This window comes from Echinops telfairi, unplaced genomic scaffold (assembly GCF_000313985.2).
Source record: "Echinops telfairi isolate 266 unplaced genomic scaffold, ASM31398v2 ScPeMD7_443;HRSCAF=831, whole genome shotgun sequence".
Taxonomy (NCBI): domain Eukaryota; kingdom Metazoa; phylum Chordata; class Mammalia; order Afrosoricida; family Tenrecidae; genus Echinops; species Echinops telfairi.
In genome coordinates, this window is record NW_022104341.1 from 2755382 (window position 1) to 2774493 (window position 19112).

General features: G+C 38.6%; 1 protein-coding gene across 2 annotated transcripts in view; it reads right to left on the reverse strand.

Moving 5' to 3' along the window:
- The window catches only part of CAPZA1 (capping actin protein of muscle Z-line subunit alpha 1), a 59732-nt gene that overhangs the window by 9068 nt on the left and 31552 nt on the right, over positions 1 to 19112 (reverse strand). For both annotated transcript variants that reach the window (XM_045292078.1, XM_004699173.4), the window contains exons 4-7: positions 15490 to 15553; positions 11073 to 11279; positions 5562 to 5641; positions 4935 to 5013 (exon numbers count right to left, since the gene is read on the reverse strand). In XM_045292078.1, the coding sequence (XP_045148013.1) occupies positions 4935 to 5013; positions 5562 to 5641; positions 11073 to 11279; positions 15490 to 15553 (430 nt within the window). The remainder of the gene's footprint in view (positions 1 to 4934; positions 5014 to 5561; positions 5642 to 11072; positions 11280 to 15489; positions 15554 to 19112) is intronic.

Sequence of the window (19112 nt, forward strand, 5' to 3'; positions counted from 1 at the left end):
GTCTCCCTTCACCCACTTTTCTGTTGTCCATCCCCCAGGGAGGAGGTCATATGTAGTTCCTTTTAATCGCTTCCCCCTTTCTACCCCACCTTCCTTCTACCCTCCCGGTATCACTACTCTCAGCACTGGTCCTGAAGGGATCATCTGTCCTGGATACCCTGTGTTTCCTTTCCAGTTAGTGTCTGAGGTCTTAAAGGCTTGCAGTTAAATAAGCAGCCATCTAGCAGGGAAGCAAATAAGCCCACATGGAAGAAGCACACTAGCTTGTGTGATTATTAGGTGTCATTGGGATCAGAGATAAGGTATCAAAAGATCCCAAACAAACAACTGTTATCAATGCGAATGAGGGGGTTGCAGTCTAGACCCAAAGCCCACCTGTAGACAATTGGATATCCGCCCCACAGAAGGGTTATAAGCAAGGGATGATTCAACGGAGGTACAGTACAACAACGACGACGACGACGAAACACACATCATTCCTCTAGTTCCTAAATGTTTCCCCCACCCCCACTACCATGACCCAGTTTAACCTTACAATTCTGGATAGACCGGAGAACATACATTGGTACAGGTAAGAGCTCTCAACACATGGAATTCAGGACAGATAAACTCTTCAGGGAACAATAGTGGGAGTAGTGATATCATGAGGGTAGGAGTATGGTGGGGAGGGGGAAGGGGGAGAAAAGGGGAACCCATCACAAGGTTGGCTATATAGCCACCTCCTGAAGGAAATGGATAACAGACATATGGGTGAAGAGAGACAACAGACAGTGTAAGATACGAAATAATAATAATACATAATTAATCAAGGATTCATGAGAGTGGGAGGGAGGGGAAAAAAGAGAAGCCTATACAAGGGCTCAAGTAGAAAATGTTTTGGAAATGATGATGGCAACATATATACAAATATGCTTTGATACAATTGATGTATGGAGTTTTATAAGAGCTATAAGAGCTCCCAATAAATTGATTTAAAAAGAAGAAGTGGTAAGACTGCACCTTGACAAAGGTGGAAAATGTAAGGCCTGCAAAAACAAGGCAACCTTGGCAAGTCCTGGCTCTCACAAGTTTCATGGTATTAACCCTATTTTACAGATTACAAAACTGAAGCTTGCGGCAATTTAATCATTTACGCCTTGGTGGCATAATAGGTTATATGTTAGGCTACTAACCACAAAGTCAGCAGTGCGGACCCACTAGCCACTCCTCAGGCAAAAGATGAAGCTTTCTGCTCCTGTAACGATTTACAGTCTCAGAAAGCCACAGGGGCAGTTCCACTTACTCTGCCCTATGGGATCACTGTGAGTCAAAATTGACCCAATGGGAGTGAGCTTTTTTGAGCCATGTTCACATACCTAGGAAGAGATGGGGTTTAAATCAGTTCACATTCCAGGGCTAGAACCTTATTAAATATGCATATACTTCTCCCCAAAGCTTTGTTTGGTCAGAGAATTTCTCCGATCCAAATGAAAATAAAGTACCCTAGTAGGGGCCTTATTGATTTGGGATGTCAAGAGAAGGAGATAACTAATATAGACCTGCAACTAAAGAGAAACTGAGGTACTACTAGCAACAAAAGAACTGCCCTGGGCAACACAAACCCACAATCTATCATTGTTTATATATCTGCCTTAGGGGAGCTATCCAGCTAGCCCTGTCTAGACAGGCCAGAGAACTCTGGCTGGATTTTGAACATGCTTTCTAAATCCTTAAATTCAAAAATCAGAAGAAGAAAAAATTCAAAAATCAGAACAGCAAATATTTCAGCAACAAACAATAATGACATAAAAAGGCTAAAATTCTAACAAACAAGGATAAAGCATATTCCAAATGTAGAGGGGGAATCACATAAAACATTTGTTTTTGTTTATCTAATGGCAACTAACTTGAAATCTAGAGGCTGAAAAGACCCCTGGGAAGGGAAATGGGTACAAACAGGATGGTGATATTAAAAAATGGGACATCTGGCCAGAAAAGCAGCAGGGACTAGCGTACTTCTCAGAGCGTATCTCCAGGAAGGAGCTATGGTACGGCAGATTCTTTTGGCCCAAGAATAAACACTGCACATCTAGTTAAGCTGTTCCTTGAGAACTAGGATACAGATAGGAAGATAAAAAAAGTCAATAAACTTCATTGTTTATGAACTCAGTTAAAAATATAAATTTTAATACCTAATATATTCAATATGTAAAGATTTTTAGAAATTAAGCTTAAACTCTATTCAAGAAAAAAACCTTTCCTTGATCTAAAAATGATTGTTAGCTAATAACAAATTTCAACATGATAGTGATTAATATAAAGTCACTGTATTTTTTGCTTCCCAGAATTACTCTTTTGGTAGATCTATGACTTTTATATACCCTATCTGCCTTTTCCAAATAACTCCCACTACGAGTTTTAAATATACACGTATATTTATGGAGCAAACCCTTCCCCAAAATGTGAAAAGATAATCTGTGCTCAAAAGATGTAAACACGAACCTGGGCACTGGATTCTCTTATAACACATCACTTTACAGGTTTGCACTGGCAAAATAAAAACACATAATAACCATTTCTTTCTAGATGGAAAATAGGCTTATTTTACTGATTCCATAGTTAGAAGAGATTTAAAGTATTAAGCATCTCAAAGTTACAGTTAAGAGCTAGAGGAAGAACAATTATTTTGTCTTAAGGCAGGCTCCTCCAGAAGTAGACCCCAAAATGAATATTTGAAGGGAAGCATTTTATATGGGATTGGCGAAAGAAAAATCATTTGGCTCCCATAATGATTTAAAGTTAGAAACCCAATGGGGCCGGTTTTACTATGTCCTATAGAATTGCTAGGCATAGAAATTGACTGGATGGCAGAGGGTTTGGCTTTAGTGTGTGTGTGGGGGGTGTGTGGGAGGTAATCCCAGGAAGTCCTAGTGTAGGGGACTGAGGAAATGACACACAGAGGAAAGGAAGCACTACAGGTGCATTAAGAAGCAAGATAAAAGTGTGGGTCCTGGCTTCTCTGGAAGACTAAGAACAGGCTGCAGTATTGTGCCACCTGAGCAATGAGGAAGTGACATATTTATCTGCCAACTTTGTGTCTTACTGAGGGCGGCTCCCAGAGCTATGACTCAACACTTGTAGCCCGCCTCATCTAAGAATTGGGCATGCTCTGTGGCCAGAAGAAAGATGCAGCTGCAGCTATGTATGGAAACAGTGAATGCAGGCAGCATCTACTACATAAGCTTTTTGATAAAACATTACTAAAAAAAGGTAACTCTTGTTAACTGTAATTTAAAAAACATGACAATACATATTAAAGAGCTTCAAAAAGTTGACCAAAAAGATGAAATTAAAAGATAATGGAATTTCTCCAAGAACGTTTTAAATCCCCTTGGTTACCAGTAACTGTTAAATCTGACTAACTTTAAAGTTAGTCCAGGCTTAAGAGTTAAATCACTTTAAATTGAAGTCAAACCTCAGCTGGGATATTAAAAGACTTCCATCCAGATGGGCATCAAATGCTTTGCAGATATTTTATTCATCTGTTAGCCTTGACTGACATGAGCATCAGTTATCTATTCCACCTGACTATATTCAGTAAACTGGTATCGTTTGGCTAGTATCTCTAGTCCCTCCTTTGTTTTATGTACTTGATTTTACACTCTCTCGTAAGTGTAAACAACAAACAAAATAAAATCTACTCGGGTGGCTTTTTTAAGGGCTAAGAGCTAAACACACATACACATAAACCTTTAATAAGTACTTGCTATCAAAAGTCAAACCCTTCATTGTCAAGTTGATTCCAATTCATGGTGATCCTATGTGATGATACTGACTAGAATGGCTCTATAACAGTGGTTCTCAACCTTCCTAATGCCGCGACCCTTTAATACAGGTCTTCATGTTGTGGTGACCCCCCAACCATAAAATTATTTCCGTTGCTACTTCACAATTTAATTTTGCCACTGTTATGAACGGGCCACCCCTGTGAAAGGGTTGTTTGACCCTCAAAGGGGTCGAGACCCACAAGTTGAGAATCGCTGCTCTATAGGGTTTAGGGTCCCTATGAGTCAAAATAGACTCAATGACAGTGAGTGAGTTTTCCTACAGTTTTTTGGCTATAACCTTTAGAGATACAGACAGCCAGGCCTTTCTTCCACAGTGCTACTGGATACAGTTAAACTTTTCAATTAGTAGCCATGTATAAAACATTTGTGCCACTCATTGCGCTATTAAATAAAAACCCATCACCACTAAAAAAACCCAAACAAACCCTTGTTATCTAGTCAATTCTGACTTATACCGGTTATAAGACAGAGTAGAACGGGCCCAAGGCAGTAAGCTCTGTGGAAGCTGATTAGCACATCTTTCTTGCATGGACCAGCAGGCAGGCTTATGCACTATGAAGGATCATAGCATGACCACTGCATCACAACACTGTCTTAAGGATCTGTTACGTAGTAACCTCTTAAATAACGTTTTTTTCCACCGGTGCCATCTGATAATTCCTAGAAAGATCTTAGATTATATATTTTTTTTAATTTGTGAAGCACTGGACTGGAGAAAAACAAAGAATACATTCCATGTGACTATACTATAGGAATAAGAGGCTTTTCTTTCTATTCATTGCCATCTGTTTTTCTTTTCACATACATACAAAACCAAAACCCAATGTCAGAGTCACTTGCAAGTCATATCATCAATCCAAAAAGATACAGAAGAACTTCCCCATGAGATTCCTAAGACTGTAATCTTTATGGGAATAGACCCCTGTATTCTTCAACAGGTGAAGCCACTTGGGTTCAAACTGTCAACCCTTTGGGTTAGTAGCCAAATGCTAAACCACTGCACTACCTGGGATCCGTATTTCTAATACCAGAATAAATACCAATGTGCATGTCTGGCTTAAAGATAAGATGTTTGGACCATGGCCTATTAATATATTGGTATCTCACCTGAATCTTAAGCACTCCAACCACCTGGGCTGTAGGTGGTGTGATGGTGAACTTCCATTCTGATCTCCAACGACCATTCCTACACAGACACAATTACATTACACTGTAGAATTAGCAAAAAGCACAAGAAAGAAGTGATCTGTCATGGGGGCAAAGGTGCTAGGAAAGTGGGGAAGAGAAAGAAACAATCACTTCCATATGCCCACTCAAGTACAAATTTTGATCTAAGGAGCCTAGTTATAAGTCTTCTCTAAGTAATTTTGACTTTCATTTTCCTACTTTTTTCTTAAAAGTAGAAAATTGTTGTATTCTGCTCAAAGGAGGCCATAAACAGATGGATGCATCACTGAATTATGTAACTAACTCAAGTATTATTAACCTCAGCCTAAGTGAAATTTAGACTTCTAACTGGGCACTTCATTAACCTCTGAATCCCATTCAATAAGAGAGTACTTTAAAAACCAGATTACAAAATCTTACAATTGGAAGGAATCTAAATGATCATGTCTCAACACTCCATTTTACAGATGGGGAACGTAAGTCTAAGAGTCAAATAACTAAGTCTCAATTGGAGAGTTCTTTCAAATACAACTAGGAACAAACAAACAAGAACTTCTTTTTTCTTACCAGAAGTTTTTAGGTTGAAACTGGTGGCTTTCAATACATGCAATAATTGTCTGTTGTCCATCTATAGTTTTAGCATAAACCTATTGGTAAAAAAAGAAAAAAAGAATTAGACCCTGAAAACAATTTAATCTAACCACAGACTATACAAAAACAGTGTGCTTAGGGAAGACAGCGTCAGACAGAATAAGCTCACGAGACAATAAAGTTAACAGGATTTGAATACAAAGCCAAACATGTCCAGTTCTGGAAGAGACAGTGGTACTACAATGAATACAAGAAGAAACATTGTTTTTCAATTAGGGTACAAGGGAGAAGGTGTTTAAGCTAGGCCTTATAAGACAACTGAGATTCTGATCGTCAGAGACTAAGAATAAAGATGAATAAAGAGTTGGGCAGGAAACAGCCTTGTTCACTGGAACAACAATTACTTCTGTCCGATTAGAGGGAATGTGATATGGATTGGTGAGATACAAAATAGGATGGGCAGTTCAGATCAGACAATTAAGAAGTTTGGGTTTTATCTTACAGGCACTGGAGAGACAACTACACGACAGGACCAGAGCTGCTATTTGGGGAGAAGACTCAAACACTGGTGCGGGGTTAAATGGGAAAAACAAAAGACCTGCTTACTGGCTAGGTGACCCTGGCTTTAGTTTAGGAAGTGAACTAGGACAGCTATCAATGGGGCTGGAAAGGAGGGGTCATACACAGAATGCAGAAGTACAATCTCAGTGTAGTCCTATACAGCAAGTAAAGAGCCAAGGAAGCAGCTCAAGTGACTACAGGAAGAATGACGAGGAAGATGGTTATGCTGCATGCTGTCAGGTTTCTCGGGTGGGAATACCTTGTTCTTGGCTCCAAACGAGAAAGAATTCATGCCAAGGCCTGGTTTATGATCCAAATGGGTTTCTATAAAGGACGGAAGAAGCTTCTGGTTTTACTGTCACTGACCATGGGCAATCTTATGGGACTGCAGGCGCACACAAACACACACACATGTAGTAGCCTGAGGCCTGAGAGACCACAGCAAGGACAAGCTGGGCGAAAGACAGGAGCCAAAGGGCTAAGAAGAGGCAGGGCAGTGATCTCAAGGGCAAGGTATTCTGAGGCCTTGTGCTCAAAGGTATTGGTTGACCCCATTGGCTGAATTAAGCCCGCCTGGGCCTAGTTTGGCCACCCAGGTGTACCACCCACCTTGCTGGGGAGGGGGGAGAGCTGAATTTGGAGCATGCCCAGACAGTTTTTATAGCTGGCTAAGGGGACCTTCAGGCAATGTAGAGGGACCACTCCCCTGTCCCTGATCGGCTACTAACAACTTAGGGAATCCAGACAGAAATGTGCTGCAAGTGGTGAGAAACATCAACTATTCCTTAGTGTGGGAGAGAGAAGTGATCAGTTGGAGGAAGCAAGCAGTGCTCTACAGTTCACACAACGTGCTTTCTCTCCTGGCGTGCTTCTCTTTACCTAGAAAACTTGTTCCTCAGTCATCTTATGAAGGAGCTACAAACCTTTCTGAAGTCCCATACAGCACTTCTTCCTATACATCTTTCTTTCCCTTTCTCCCCTTGCCTGGCCCTTCCTCACATCTACCTACTTATTTTCCTCATCTCTCTCTCTCTGCTTCATAACCAGAATAAGGAGCATTCTAATTTTACTTGTTCCGTTCCTGTCAACTTCTTAACCCAATGAATTCTGACCCGGGGCTCATTTACATAAACTGTTTCTAAATTGCCTGATCTGGATCTTGATTCTTCACTTCTATGTGTGGTATTTTACAGTGAGGTGCACAACCTTTGTCTAGAAAGTAACTTTGACCTATGATGCTATATCAGCGCCCTCTAATAAAATGTGGAGGGCTGAGTTTCTGTTGGAGGATGATGAAAAAGGTTTGGGATATATGATAGAGAAAACATGATAGGAAATAAAGAAATAAAATTAAGAATTAGTAAACTAAGCAGAATACTTCAAAAAAGCACATTACAATGAAATGTGCAAAGACCTAGAGTTAGAAAAACCAAAAGGGAAGGACACACTTGGCCTATCTCAAGTGGAAAGTACTGAAAAAGAAAGTCACACCTTGAGTTGCCATATTGAAGGACACAATGGGTAAAATATTGAATGATGTAGGAAGCATCAATGAACCCTGGTGGGGTAGTGGTTATGCACTGGGCTACAATCTGCAAGGTCAACAGTTCGAAACCACCGGCTGCTCCTCAGGAGAAATACAGGTTTTTTACTCCTGTAAACGGTTACTGTCGTATAAACGCACAAGGGCCATTATGAATCAATGGCAGTAAGTGGGGTTTGGTTGGAGGAAGCATTAAAGGAATATGCAGAACCGATGTACCAAAAAGAACTGGCTGACCTCCACCCATTTCAAGAGCTGACCTAGGATCAAAACCCAATGGTACCAAAAAAAGAAATCTAAGGTGTCCTGAAGGCATGACTGAAAAACAAGACTGCAGGAACTGATGAGATACCAGCTGAAATGCTTCAACAAACTGATGCAGTGCCAGAAGCATGCACTAGTCTATGCCAAGGAATTTGGAAAACAACAATCTGGCCAACCAACTGGAAGCAATATGTTTTTGTGTCCATTCTAAAGAAAGGTGACCAAAAAGAATGTAGAAAATATTCAACAATATCACTAATGTCATATGCAAGTAAAATTTTGCTGACTATAATTCCAAAAACACAGTAATAGCATACCAATGGGAGCTGCCAGAAATTCAAGTTGGATCCTTGGAACAGGAAGGGGATATCATTGCTAATGTCAGATGGATATAGGAGAAAGGAGAGAATATCAGATGTTTACATGTTTCTCATTGACTATGTAAAGGCATTCATCTGTGTTGGTCATAACAAACCATGGATAATATTGAGAAAAATGGGAATTCTAGAACATTTAATTGTGCTCAGGAGGAATATGCACAGAACAGACTAAGAGGCAGTCATTCTAACAGAACAAAGATATAACGCATGGTTTAAAATCAGGAAAGGGTGGAGAGAGGGGGAGAAAGGGGGAACCCATCATAAGGTTGGATATATAATACCCCCCAGGGGGAATTAATAGCAGAAAGGTGGGTAAAGGGAGACAACAGACAGTGTAAGACACAAAATAACAACAATAATATATAACTGATCAAGGATTCACAAGGGTAGGACGGTGTAAGAGGGAGGAGAAAAAAAAGAGGTGCTGATACCAAGGGCTCAAGTAGAAAGAAATTGTTTTGGAAATGTTGATGGCAACATATGTACAAGTGTGCTTAATACTATTGAATGATGGATTGTTATAAGATTTGTAAGAGCCTCCCTCCAATAAAATGATTAAATAAAAATCAGGAAAGATGTGGGTCAGGCTTGTATCCTTCCTCTAAAACAACCTGGAATATACAGATCACCACTACACATCACACCACTGTGCTTGCTGAAATCCAAGGGAACTTGAAGCGCGTGCTAATGAAAATTAAAGACTACAGCCTTCAGTATAGGGTATTGAAGGATTAAATAGAAAGAAAAATTGCCTCACAACTGGACCAAAAGACAACATCATGACAAATGGAAAAAAAAGATTGTAAGTTGTCAAGGATGTCATTTTACTTATATCCGCAATCAATGTGTTCATGGAAGCAGCAGACAAATGAAACAGCACACTACACTGGGCATATCTGCTGCACAAAATGTCTTTATAGTAATCAAGAACAATGACGTTACTTTGAAGAAAGAATAAAGGTGAGCCTGACTCAAGCCATGGTATTTTCAATTACTCATATGCATGTGACAAGAAAATGAATAAGAAAGACCACAGAAGAATTGAGGCATTTGAATTGTGGTACTGACAAAGAATACTAAAAGTCCCTAGGAGTACTAGAAGCACAAACAAGTAGTCTTGGAAGTACAGCCAGAATATGCTTCATAGAAACAACGATGGCGAGACTTTGTCTCATGTACTTTACACACGCTATCTAGCGAGAAAAGTCCCTGGAGGAGGACATAACGCTTGGCAGAGTAGAGGGTCTGCAAAAAGAGGAAGCCCCTCAGGAGATGAATTGACACCGTGGCTGCAACAATGGGCTCAAGCATAACGATTGTGAGGATGGTGCAGGACTGAGCAGTGCTGTGCTCTGCTGTACACAGGGTCTCGATGAGTCAGAGCCAACTGACGGAGCCTAACAACAAAAAGCAGGATAGCGGAGAATGCAAGACAATTGTGTGCAACTTTGTACCGTTAGAACAATTCCATGACTTTCTTTAGCTCATTTGATAGCTAAGAGAAGTAGTAAAAAAGGAGACAGGTTATTTGGTGTTGGAGCGCTCCAAATTAAGATTTTCCGAAAGTCTAGACTGACAAATATGAGTAACTAATAAGTTTAAAGTATATTAAGGCTTGAAGTCACTTTCAAAAAGGTGGCACGTCATATCTTCTTTGCAATAGTGGATTCTCAAAAGAATTCTGCACTTATCTACAGGAGTGGATTTTCCCCATTATTTAAAAGATCAAAGTTATAATGATGTGTAACATTTATGCAGCACTTAATATGGGCCGATACTGTTCCAAGCACTTTATATGTATAAACGTATTTGATTTTTACCACAACCCCATGAAGCAAGAACTATTATTTTTAATTTTTTTAACTAATTTTATTGGGGGCTCATGCAACTATCACAATCTCCATGCAACTATCACGTCAAGTGTGCAAAGCACATTTGTACATTCGTTGCCCTCATCATTCTCATAACATTTGCTCTCCACTTGGGCTCTTGGAGTCAGCTCCTCATTTTTCTTTTTTTTTTCCTTGCAAGAACTATTATTATTTCCATTTTACAGATGAGAGAATTGAAGCACAGAAATGTTGAAATTACAGGGATAGGAATCAAATCTGTTATTATGGCTTCAAAGTAAGTGCTCTTAACTACACTATTCTATACTACCACTCAGTTTATCATCATTACATACATATTTAAAATACCTTAACCAACATTTTTCTTAATAATATGGCACAATTTTACAAGGAAGAAATAATAGAGCCAAATTTAATATTTTTAAAGTCTAAAGGTACTTAAAATCAAATAGCTATAGATTTATAAAAATTTAGTTCAATTACTTTGTAAAGCTACATGTGCAAAAAGGCCTTAAAAATGACCCACAGCTATCCTCAACAATTATACGTTACCCTTTTTCTCCCCATGTGTAAGCTACAGACCTTTAAAAAGGCTTTTTTGGAGGGTGGGGGTAGGGTGTGGGCGTAATGGGCATAAGGGAATTTCAGATGAGCAAATTTGAAAACAAAGAATACACACAAAAAATTTAAATATATCCTTCACCCTTACTGGGATTGAAAAACAATTATTTTCCATCTATATATCCTTTTCAAGAATGACTTAGGATATAAAATGACTTAGGAGATCAAAACTAAGAAGAAAGAAGTGTTCATCTGATCAAAGACCCCAAAGAAGAGAAGGTAAAAATAAAAATCACAACATTCTCTGACAACGAAGCAGGTACTTAACAGTACTGAAGCCGCTGGAATAATGATCTTTCACGTAGGCCCTCAGGGCACTGTCACAGGAGTCTCTCCAAGACTTCAGGCTTCCATCTACCTCCTCTGAGTGGGGGTCACTTGCTTCTTTCCGTAAGTGATCAAATTTAAAGGAAATTTTGTTTCTTGGATCTAAAAATCTGCTGTTACCCAGGTCACCATGTTCTGTAATTAAGACCTTTGAAAGAATAATTACACAGACATAAATAACTTTATCAGAAATAAAATAAAGTTTAATGCTGTATTAGAAAAGCAAACAAGGAAATTAAAAATTCGAGAATAAGAGCTAATTTTTCATGTTCTCAGATTTCCCTTTAATATTGATGTATCATTCAAGTCTCATCTTCATTCTTAGAGAAATTATATTTATGAGTAAGTCAACTTTATTCTGCAAAGTCTTCCCATTCTAACACTATCTTTTATATCTCACATGTACAGTTTACACATAACAGGAATATTTACTTTGCTCCTGTTTTCCCATCGCAACTACGGTTTCTCCATTAAATATTTTCTTATTCCTACCAGAAATAACTAGTTTACACATTGCTTACAGATAGCTATAGTACTTTGTATGTACAATTTTGCATTCTATTTTAATTCATGCCATTACACTTTTCCAGTCATATTTAAAATAGGCCATACATTCAAATGGTTTAAAATTTAAAACTACACATACACACACTCGCTCTCTAACAGTGATGTATCTCTCTCATTTTATCTCCCACCCACCAAAGTTCTAATAAACTGAATTTATCTAGATAAGAGTTGACAATTTGCATATAGGTGTCACTTATTTTTTAAATTGGAGCATAGCCTTGCTTGTTCTTTTTTGTATTGTTAAGGGCTACTCTCCCATTAAGGATGAGTCAAGACAAATCCAACATTCTGCAAAGCTGAAAATATTTACTATCTTGTCTTTTACAGAAAAAGTTTGCTAATCCAGAATTCAAATTTATAAAGTACAAGCAAATATAAGTATGCATTCTAATTTTCTAACACCTACTTTCACACGAAACTAGCATACTGTACACTTAGAGCGCTTTTTTGGGTTTCAATTTAATATACCAGAAGATTTGTCCCTATTAGTGCTCAGATACCTTCTTTGTCCTTTATCACTGCTATATAATATTCCTTTGTACAGATGGACAAAATTTTATTTAACCAGTCACCTATTAAGGAATTGTGGGAAACCGAAAACCGGGAAGAGAGTGTATGCTGGACAAACTCTCAAGGTTATAGTTAAGGAGTCAGGGGCTCCCATGCAGGGGAACCTTCACATTCATAAGCTGGAGATGAGCTTCAGTCAATCTCCTATGTAAAAGTCATTCCCCTTAATGTACCCCCATAATAATGACAAATTTAAGGTGCTGTTGGCAAACACATGGTCGTTTACTATATGCTTGAAGGCCAGCTGCTTGAAGGTTGTCTACCTTCAAAAGCAATCAGACCCTATGGTAAGTAAGTAAGTAAGGCCTTACTGTAGGCAAGGCCTACTACCTTCTGATAAGGATCACAGATTATTCCAAAAGTTCAGACACCTAAGGTCAAACTAGCTCAGAAAAGACCAAGGTTAGGGTGCCATCTTAACTATAGAGCCCACCCATCTTTTTAAGTACAGTATGTGCCTTCCTGTTACATTGTATGCCTCTACACTCTCCCCTTCCTATTGTGTGCATGCTCCTAGCTGGTCCCCCTCCTGTTATGTGTATGCCTCTTGTACAACCCTTCCTGTTACCTATGTGTTTACCATGGCTTGTGTGCCTGAGATAATATATATGCTTGTGAGAAATACATTATATTCTTTCTCTGCATAGACCTGGCTCCTGAAGACATGACGGAGGTGAGCACCGCAAAACTTTAGTCTGTCTCTTAATTTCTTCCCTTCAATTAATCCCTCATTATGGTTTCAGCCAGCATGAAAGAGGTGAACCTTTGTATGCTTTATCTTATCTGATGTCTCTTTAATTCACCCCTCAATTACATAACCACCCCTCGGACCCATTCGGTTGTGGAGGTAGTCCCCACATTGGATGACTGGACTATTTTCAATCTTTCATTGTTAACAATATTGCAACAAATATTCTTTTATATTCATCTTTCTGCACACATGGTAAGTACATATGTGAGAAAGATTCCCTGAAGTGGGGCAGTTGGGTCAAGGAGAAAATGCATTTGTAATTTTGACAGTGGATGACAAATTGCTCTTTATCATAACTTATAGTAGAAGCTATTTCTGATAAAGTTGCAGCATAACTTTTGCACCTTCTACCTTTTTGCTTCCTCAACCATGGATACAATACCCAAAGATGGAGCCACCATCTTGATAGTATGACTATGCAAATCACATAACCTAAGGACTGCAAGAGAGAGCTAGAGACACTTTGGTTCTCTGATGTTATCATGGAGCTGCTAATAGTCCTAAATATTACCACTAATGCTCCTTATGGAAGAAAAATAAAATCTATATTTAGTTCATTCACCACGGACTTTTGTTGCTCTATACAGTGAAGGTACCTATTTTAATAACTCTTATCTTTATTTGTTGTGGGGGTGGAGGGAGAAGAGGATGTTTACTACAAAGAATATAATCACCTTTGGCTACATTTTTTTTTCTTTTCCTTTTTTAACATTTTATTAGGGGCTCATACAACTGTTATCCCAATCCATACACACATCAATTGTGTAAAGCGCATTTGTACATCGTTTCTCAAAACATTTTCTCTCCATTTAAACCCCCGACATTAGGTCCTCATTTTTCCCCTCCCTCCCCGCTCCCCCCTCCCGCATGAGCCCTTGATAGTTTATAAATGGGTATTTTGTCATATCTTGCCCTGTCCGACGTCTCCCTTCATCCACTTTTTGGTTGTCTGTCCCCCAGGGAGGAGGTCACACACAGTCCCATGTAATCGGTTCCCTCTTTCCTACCCATTCTCCCTTTACCCTCCCTGTTTTGCCACTCACACCACTGGTCCTATAGGGCTCATCCGTCCTGGATTCCCTGTATTTTCAGTTCCTATCTGTACCAGTGTACCTCCTCTGGTCTAGCCAGACTTGCAAGATCGAATTCGAGTCATGGAAGTGGGAGCGGGGAGGAAACCTTTAGGAACTAGAGGAAGGTTGTATTTCTAATCATTGTTACATCGCACCCTGACTGGCTCATCTTTGGCTACATTTTTAAACTGTATTATTACTGGTATATTTGGAATTGACAAAAGTTAGCCATTAATCATATTTATTATACCTGAACACAGACCTTATATAATGCATGTTTATTAAAGTATATAGTATCAATTGCAATCAGTATTGGCCACTTTTTTCATACTTTCTTTTGCCTTTTATATTTGTAGTTAATCTATTTTCATTGAGAAAATGTAGGTAAGCAAAAAATATTAACCAACACAAAGAAAAACAATAAACAAATTTCCAGTAATCCTGTAATTCTAATACATATATGTTGGTGTAGCCCTTCCCAGATGTTTTCTTCTCTGCATTTCTGTATACTTGAATTCTAAAGATAAATATTTTCCCACATGATTTAACATTTCAGAAATTGGGAGCTGGCCTACATTTGATGGTCTCTTAAGACTGAGTTATAATTTAATTGGCATTGTTTTTCCTTACTTAGTGGTACATAAAATAACCGCGCCTTTCATACAATTTAGGATATGAGTGTCTAAACTGTATATATGCCCATGTAAATATTTTTCCCATGTAAATATTAAAAATAAAATTGGCATAATTCTCTGTAGGCTGCTTTATACCATATTTTAGCTTAATATATCATGCACATCTTTCCAGATCAGTAGATATCCACTTATATCAGTTTTCAATGACTGCACAGAATTCATGAATAGTACTGGGCATTTAGATTTTTCCCATTTTGACTATTATAAACTTAGCTTTGAATAATCTTTTTTGCACATTCATATAATTACTTCCCTGGGATGAATTCTGTGAACTTGTTTATTCAAAGAGCATTTGGACTTCCAAATTGTGTCATATGGTCTTTGAAGCATATTTTAGTATATATGCAAAGAACTACAGTAGTAACAGGAATATTTACTTTGCTCCTGTTTTTCCAATAGGAACTTCTTTGTTTCTCCTCCACTAAATATAATGTATCTTCTTATTCTTACCAAGAGATAACTGGGAACAATGGGAAAACTTGTGGATTCAATTTCTTTTATTTTCACTATTCACTAGGAAAAGTTGTTTTTTGTCAAAGAAATTACCAGTATTACAGTGATAAAGAATTTCTTAAAAACAGAATATCTGCCAAAATTATAAAAATTAATAATTGACTCAGCATCTGATTTAAACATATGCTTGGTCTCTAAGGTGTCTGCTACCTGAAAAACTGTAGTCTACATAACAAGAACAACGATTACCTGATCTTCAAATCCTTCTATCTTCACGGGTGTGAACTGATCCATGTTATACTGGGCAAATGCACTGGTGGTGTTTTTTAAAGTGAAAAAGAAAAAGTTGGTGAGAAGCAGAGAAAAGAATTATAAACAAAAACAAAAGGTCTTTCATAGACCAGTGAAAAGAAGCATGAAAACATTACCTAGTGTCCCCACCCTAGGCCCCTACATCCAGTATCATAACCCCTCCTCCAATTTTCTAAAGGGATGCCTCTCCACGGAGATCTCAGGAGCCAAAGCTTTGAAATTACCCTTTCTTTTCCACTCCTAAGCTCCAACAGAATTCCATTTTGGCAATTTCTAAAATTTAAGCAATCACATTATTATGAAGTGGCAACAGTTTTAATCATTTACAGTTTTTAATCTCAAGAGTAAATTTTAAGACACAAAGCGAGGTCAAAAAATGCCTAAGCCTAACACTATGGTTTACTGATTAGTTTAATGCTTCATTTCTGAAGCTCTGCATTTTTAATGGCTTTATTTCTTTTTCATTTTTAAAATCATTTTATTGGGGCTCTACAGCTCTTATCACAATCCATACATCTATCGTGTCAAGCACATTCGTACATATGTTGCCATCACCATTTCCAAAACATTTTCTTTCTACTTGAGCCCTTGGTATCAGCTCCTCATCCTGTCCTGCTCCCTCCCTCATGAACCTTGATAATTTATAAATTATTATTTTTCATGTCTCACACTAACTGATGTCTCCCTTCACCCAATTTTCTGTTGTCCGTCCCCCTGGGAGGTGGCTATATTTAGATCATTGTGATCAATTTCCTCTTTCTCCCCCGACCTTCCCCTTCCCCTCCTGGTATCAGTACTCTCATTATTGGTCCTGAGGGGTTTGTCTGTGCTGGATTCCCTGTGTGTACATGTTCTGATCTAGCCAGATTTATAAGGTAGAATTGGGGTCATGAAAGTAGGGGGGGATACGGACAACAGAAAAGTGGGTGAAGGGAAACAGGGCAAGATATGACCAAATAATAATTTATAAACTATCAAGGGCTCATGAGGGAGGGGGGAGCGGGAAGGAAGAGGAAAAATGAGGACCTAATGCCGGGGGCGTAAGTGGAGAGGAAATGTTTTGAGAATGATGAGGGCAATGAATGTACAAATGCGCTTTACACAATTGATGTATGTATGGATTGTGATAAGAGCTGCATGAGCCCCTAATAAAATGATCAGGAAAAAATAGATAAATAAAAGAAAGTAGGGGAGGGGAGGGCTGAAATTTAATGGCTTTCTTGTTCATGCTGCAAAATAAGTTAAAAGATAAAGATTAAAATATCACTCCCCCAAAAAGCATAATACATTCATATTCTTGGAAAGTAATGGTCTCCTGACAAGATTCACTTGCCAGCAGGAGAGCTAAACATCTTCCCAGTCCAATTTTCTCCTACTAAATACCTACTAGATCACTATTTTATCTTTTGGCCAAAGCATAATAAATATGTGGGACATTCATTTCCTCAATGTATAAACACAATGTTAATTGGTAATAATAAAACAATAATAATAATGTTTGTTAGGAGGATATTGTATTATATTTTATTCTTCATAGCAACTTTTTGAGGTAAGTACTATTATCCTTCCCATTTTCACAACTTAGTAAATAAGAGAATTACATTTGAAATACAAAGATGTGTTATGTATGGCTTATATTAAATCTGCTGCATAAAACCTCTTCAAAGTGCTGAAAAGCAAGAAGGTTACTTTTAGGACTAAGGTGCAATTGACCCAAGCCATGGTTATTTTCATTGGCCTCACATGTATCACCTGGATAAGCTGGATAGTGAATACGGGAGATCAAAGAAAAACCAATGCATCTGAACTAGGTGTTGATGAAGAATGTTAAAAGTACCATGGACTGCCAAAGGAACAAACAGATCTGTCTTGAAAGAAATATAGCAAAAACGATCCTTAGAAGGATAGTGAGACTTCGTCTCACACATACTTTGTTTCACATACACTGGACATGCTGTCTGGAGAGATAGAAGGGCAGTGAAAAAGAGGAAGGCCCTCGACAAGATGGACTGTCACCCTGGCTGCAACAATGGACTTAAACATAGCAGTCATGGTGAAGATGGCGCAGCACCAAGTGATGTTTTGCTCTATTGTACATAAGAGTTGCTATTAATATACGGCACCTAACAACAACAACAATGTATTCCACATAAATCATTCTGTTTAATTATTGGATCATAGAAGGTTACCAAAAAAGAAAACCCAAACAAACAAACTCAAACCCACTGCTGTCAGTGCCCACTCACCATCCCAGTAAAACTGAAAAGTGCCCTCCAGGGTTGCCAAAGCTATGCAAGAGTATGGCAAGAAACTCCCACATCTTTCTTCAGCAGAGCAGCTAGTGGGTTTCAACTACTGGCTTTTGGGTTGGGAGCCTATACTACCAAGGCTACATGTATTACATAATACATCATCAGTTTTCTGTAGAACACTAAACTGTCCCCGGGCTTTTCAAGAAAAATCAAAGCAAGAAACAACTATTTCAGTTTCTTCAAAAAAGGCTAATAATTGTTCTCACTTTTTTATAGTACAAACTATGAATGGGAGACTGTGAGGAACAGGAGGCATGTTATCAACCAGGAAAAGAATTAGGGATAGGAAAGAAGAGAAATGCATGCTTCAGGGAGAGGGTAAAGCCAAAGGAGATGAGGGTGTTTTCTGCTCCTGTAAAGATTTACAGCCTCGGAAACATAGGGTAACATCTGTCAGAACCAACGCAAAGGCAGTAAGTTTTCTGTTTTTGTTTTAATAGGATATGTCCTAAGATAATAGCTGATAAACATCAATACATTTTGTTTCCATTTACCTCATCTGAAGTAAATGGTATCTCCATTCTACCAGTTGCTCAGACCAAAACCTTGGAATGGCCCTTGACTCTCCTTTTCTCTCACACTTCAAATGAAATGCATCAGTAAATTGTGCAGGCTCTATCTTGAATGCACATTCAGAATCTGATTCCTCTTCACCGTCTCCACTGCTACCACCATCTGGTCCAAACCAGTATCATCTATCTGAAACTACTATAAAATAGTGTTCTAAGTATTACCTCACTTCATCCCTCCCTCCCTCCACAGCAGCCAAGAGAAACAAAAGAAAATTTACTCTAAGTGTCATCATGTCACTTTCTGTTTTTATTAGCGTCTCTCGGAAAAGTCTCTGGCTAGGAGTCAAATGCTTAACCACTAAGCCACCAGGGCTCCTTGTTAATTTAAAACAACGTCACAGCTTTATAGGAATAGAAAGCTTCATCTTTCTTCTATGGAGCAGCTGGGTGATGGTTTTAAACTGCTCACCCTGTGGTTGGCAGCCCAAGTCATAGCTCACACGACCAGGGTTTGACATTTCCCTTCTCTCCAGTAAAACTCTCTCAAGTAAAGTACAGTGCAGACACATTTTGGGCCACTTCCAGGAATAAAAGTAAGACCAACTTGGCAGGCAAACTGAAGAATCTTGTGGGACAGAGAATTCCCTTACTGTCAGAAGCATTCAGATTGGAGAACCATCTGTTGAGAGTAAATAGATGGCCGAGGAAGGGAAGAACTTAACTACAAATTATGAAT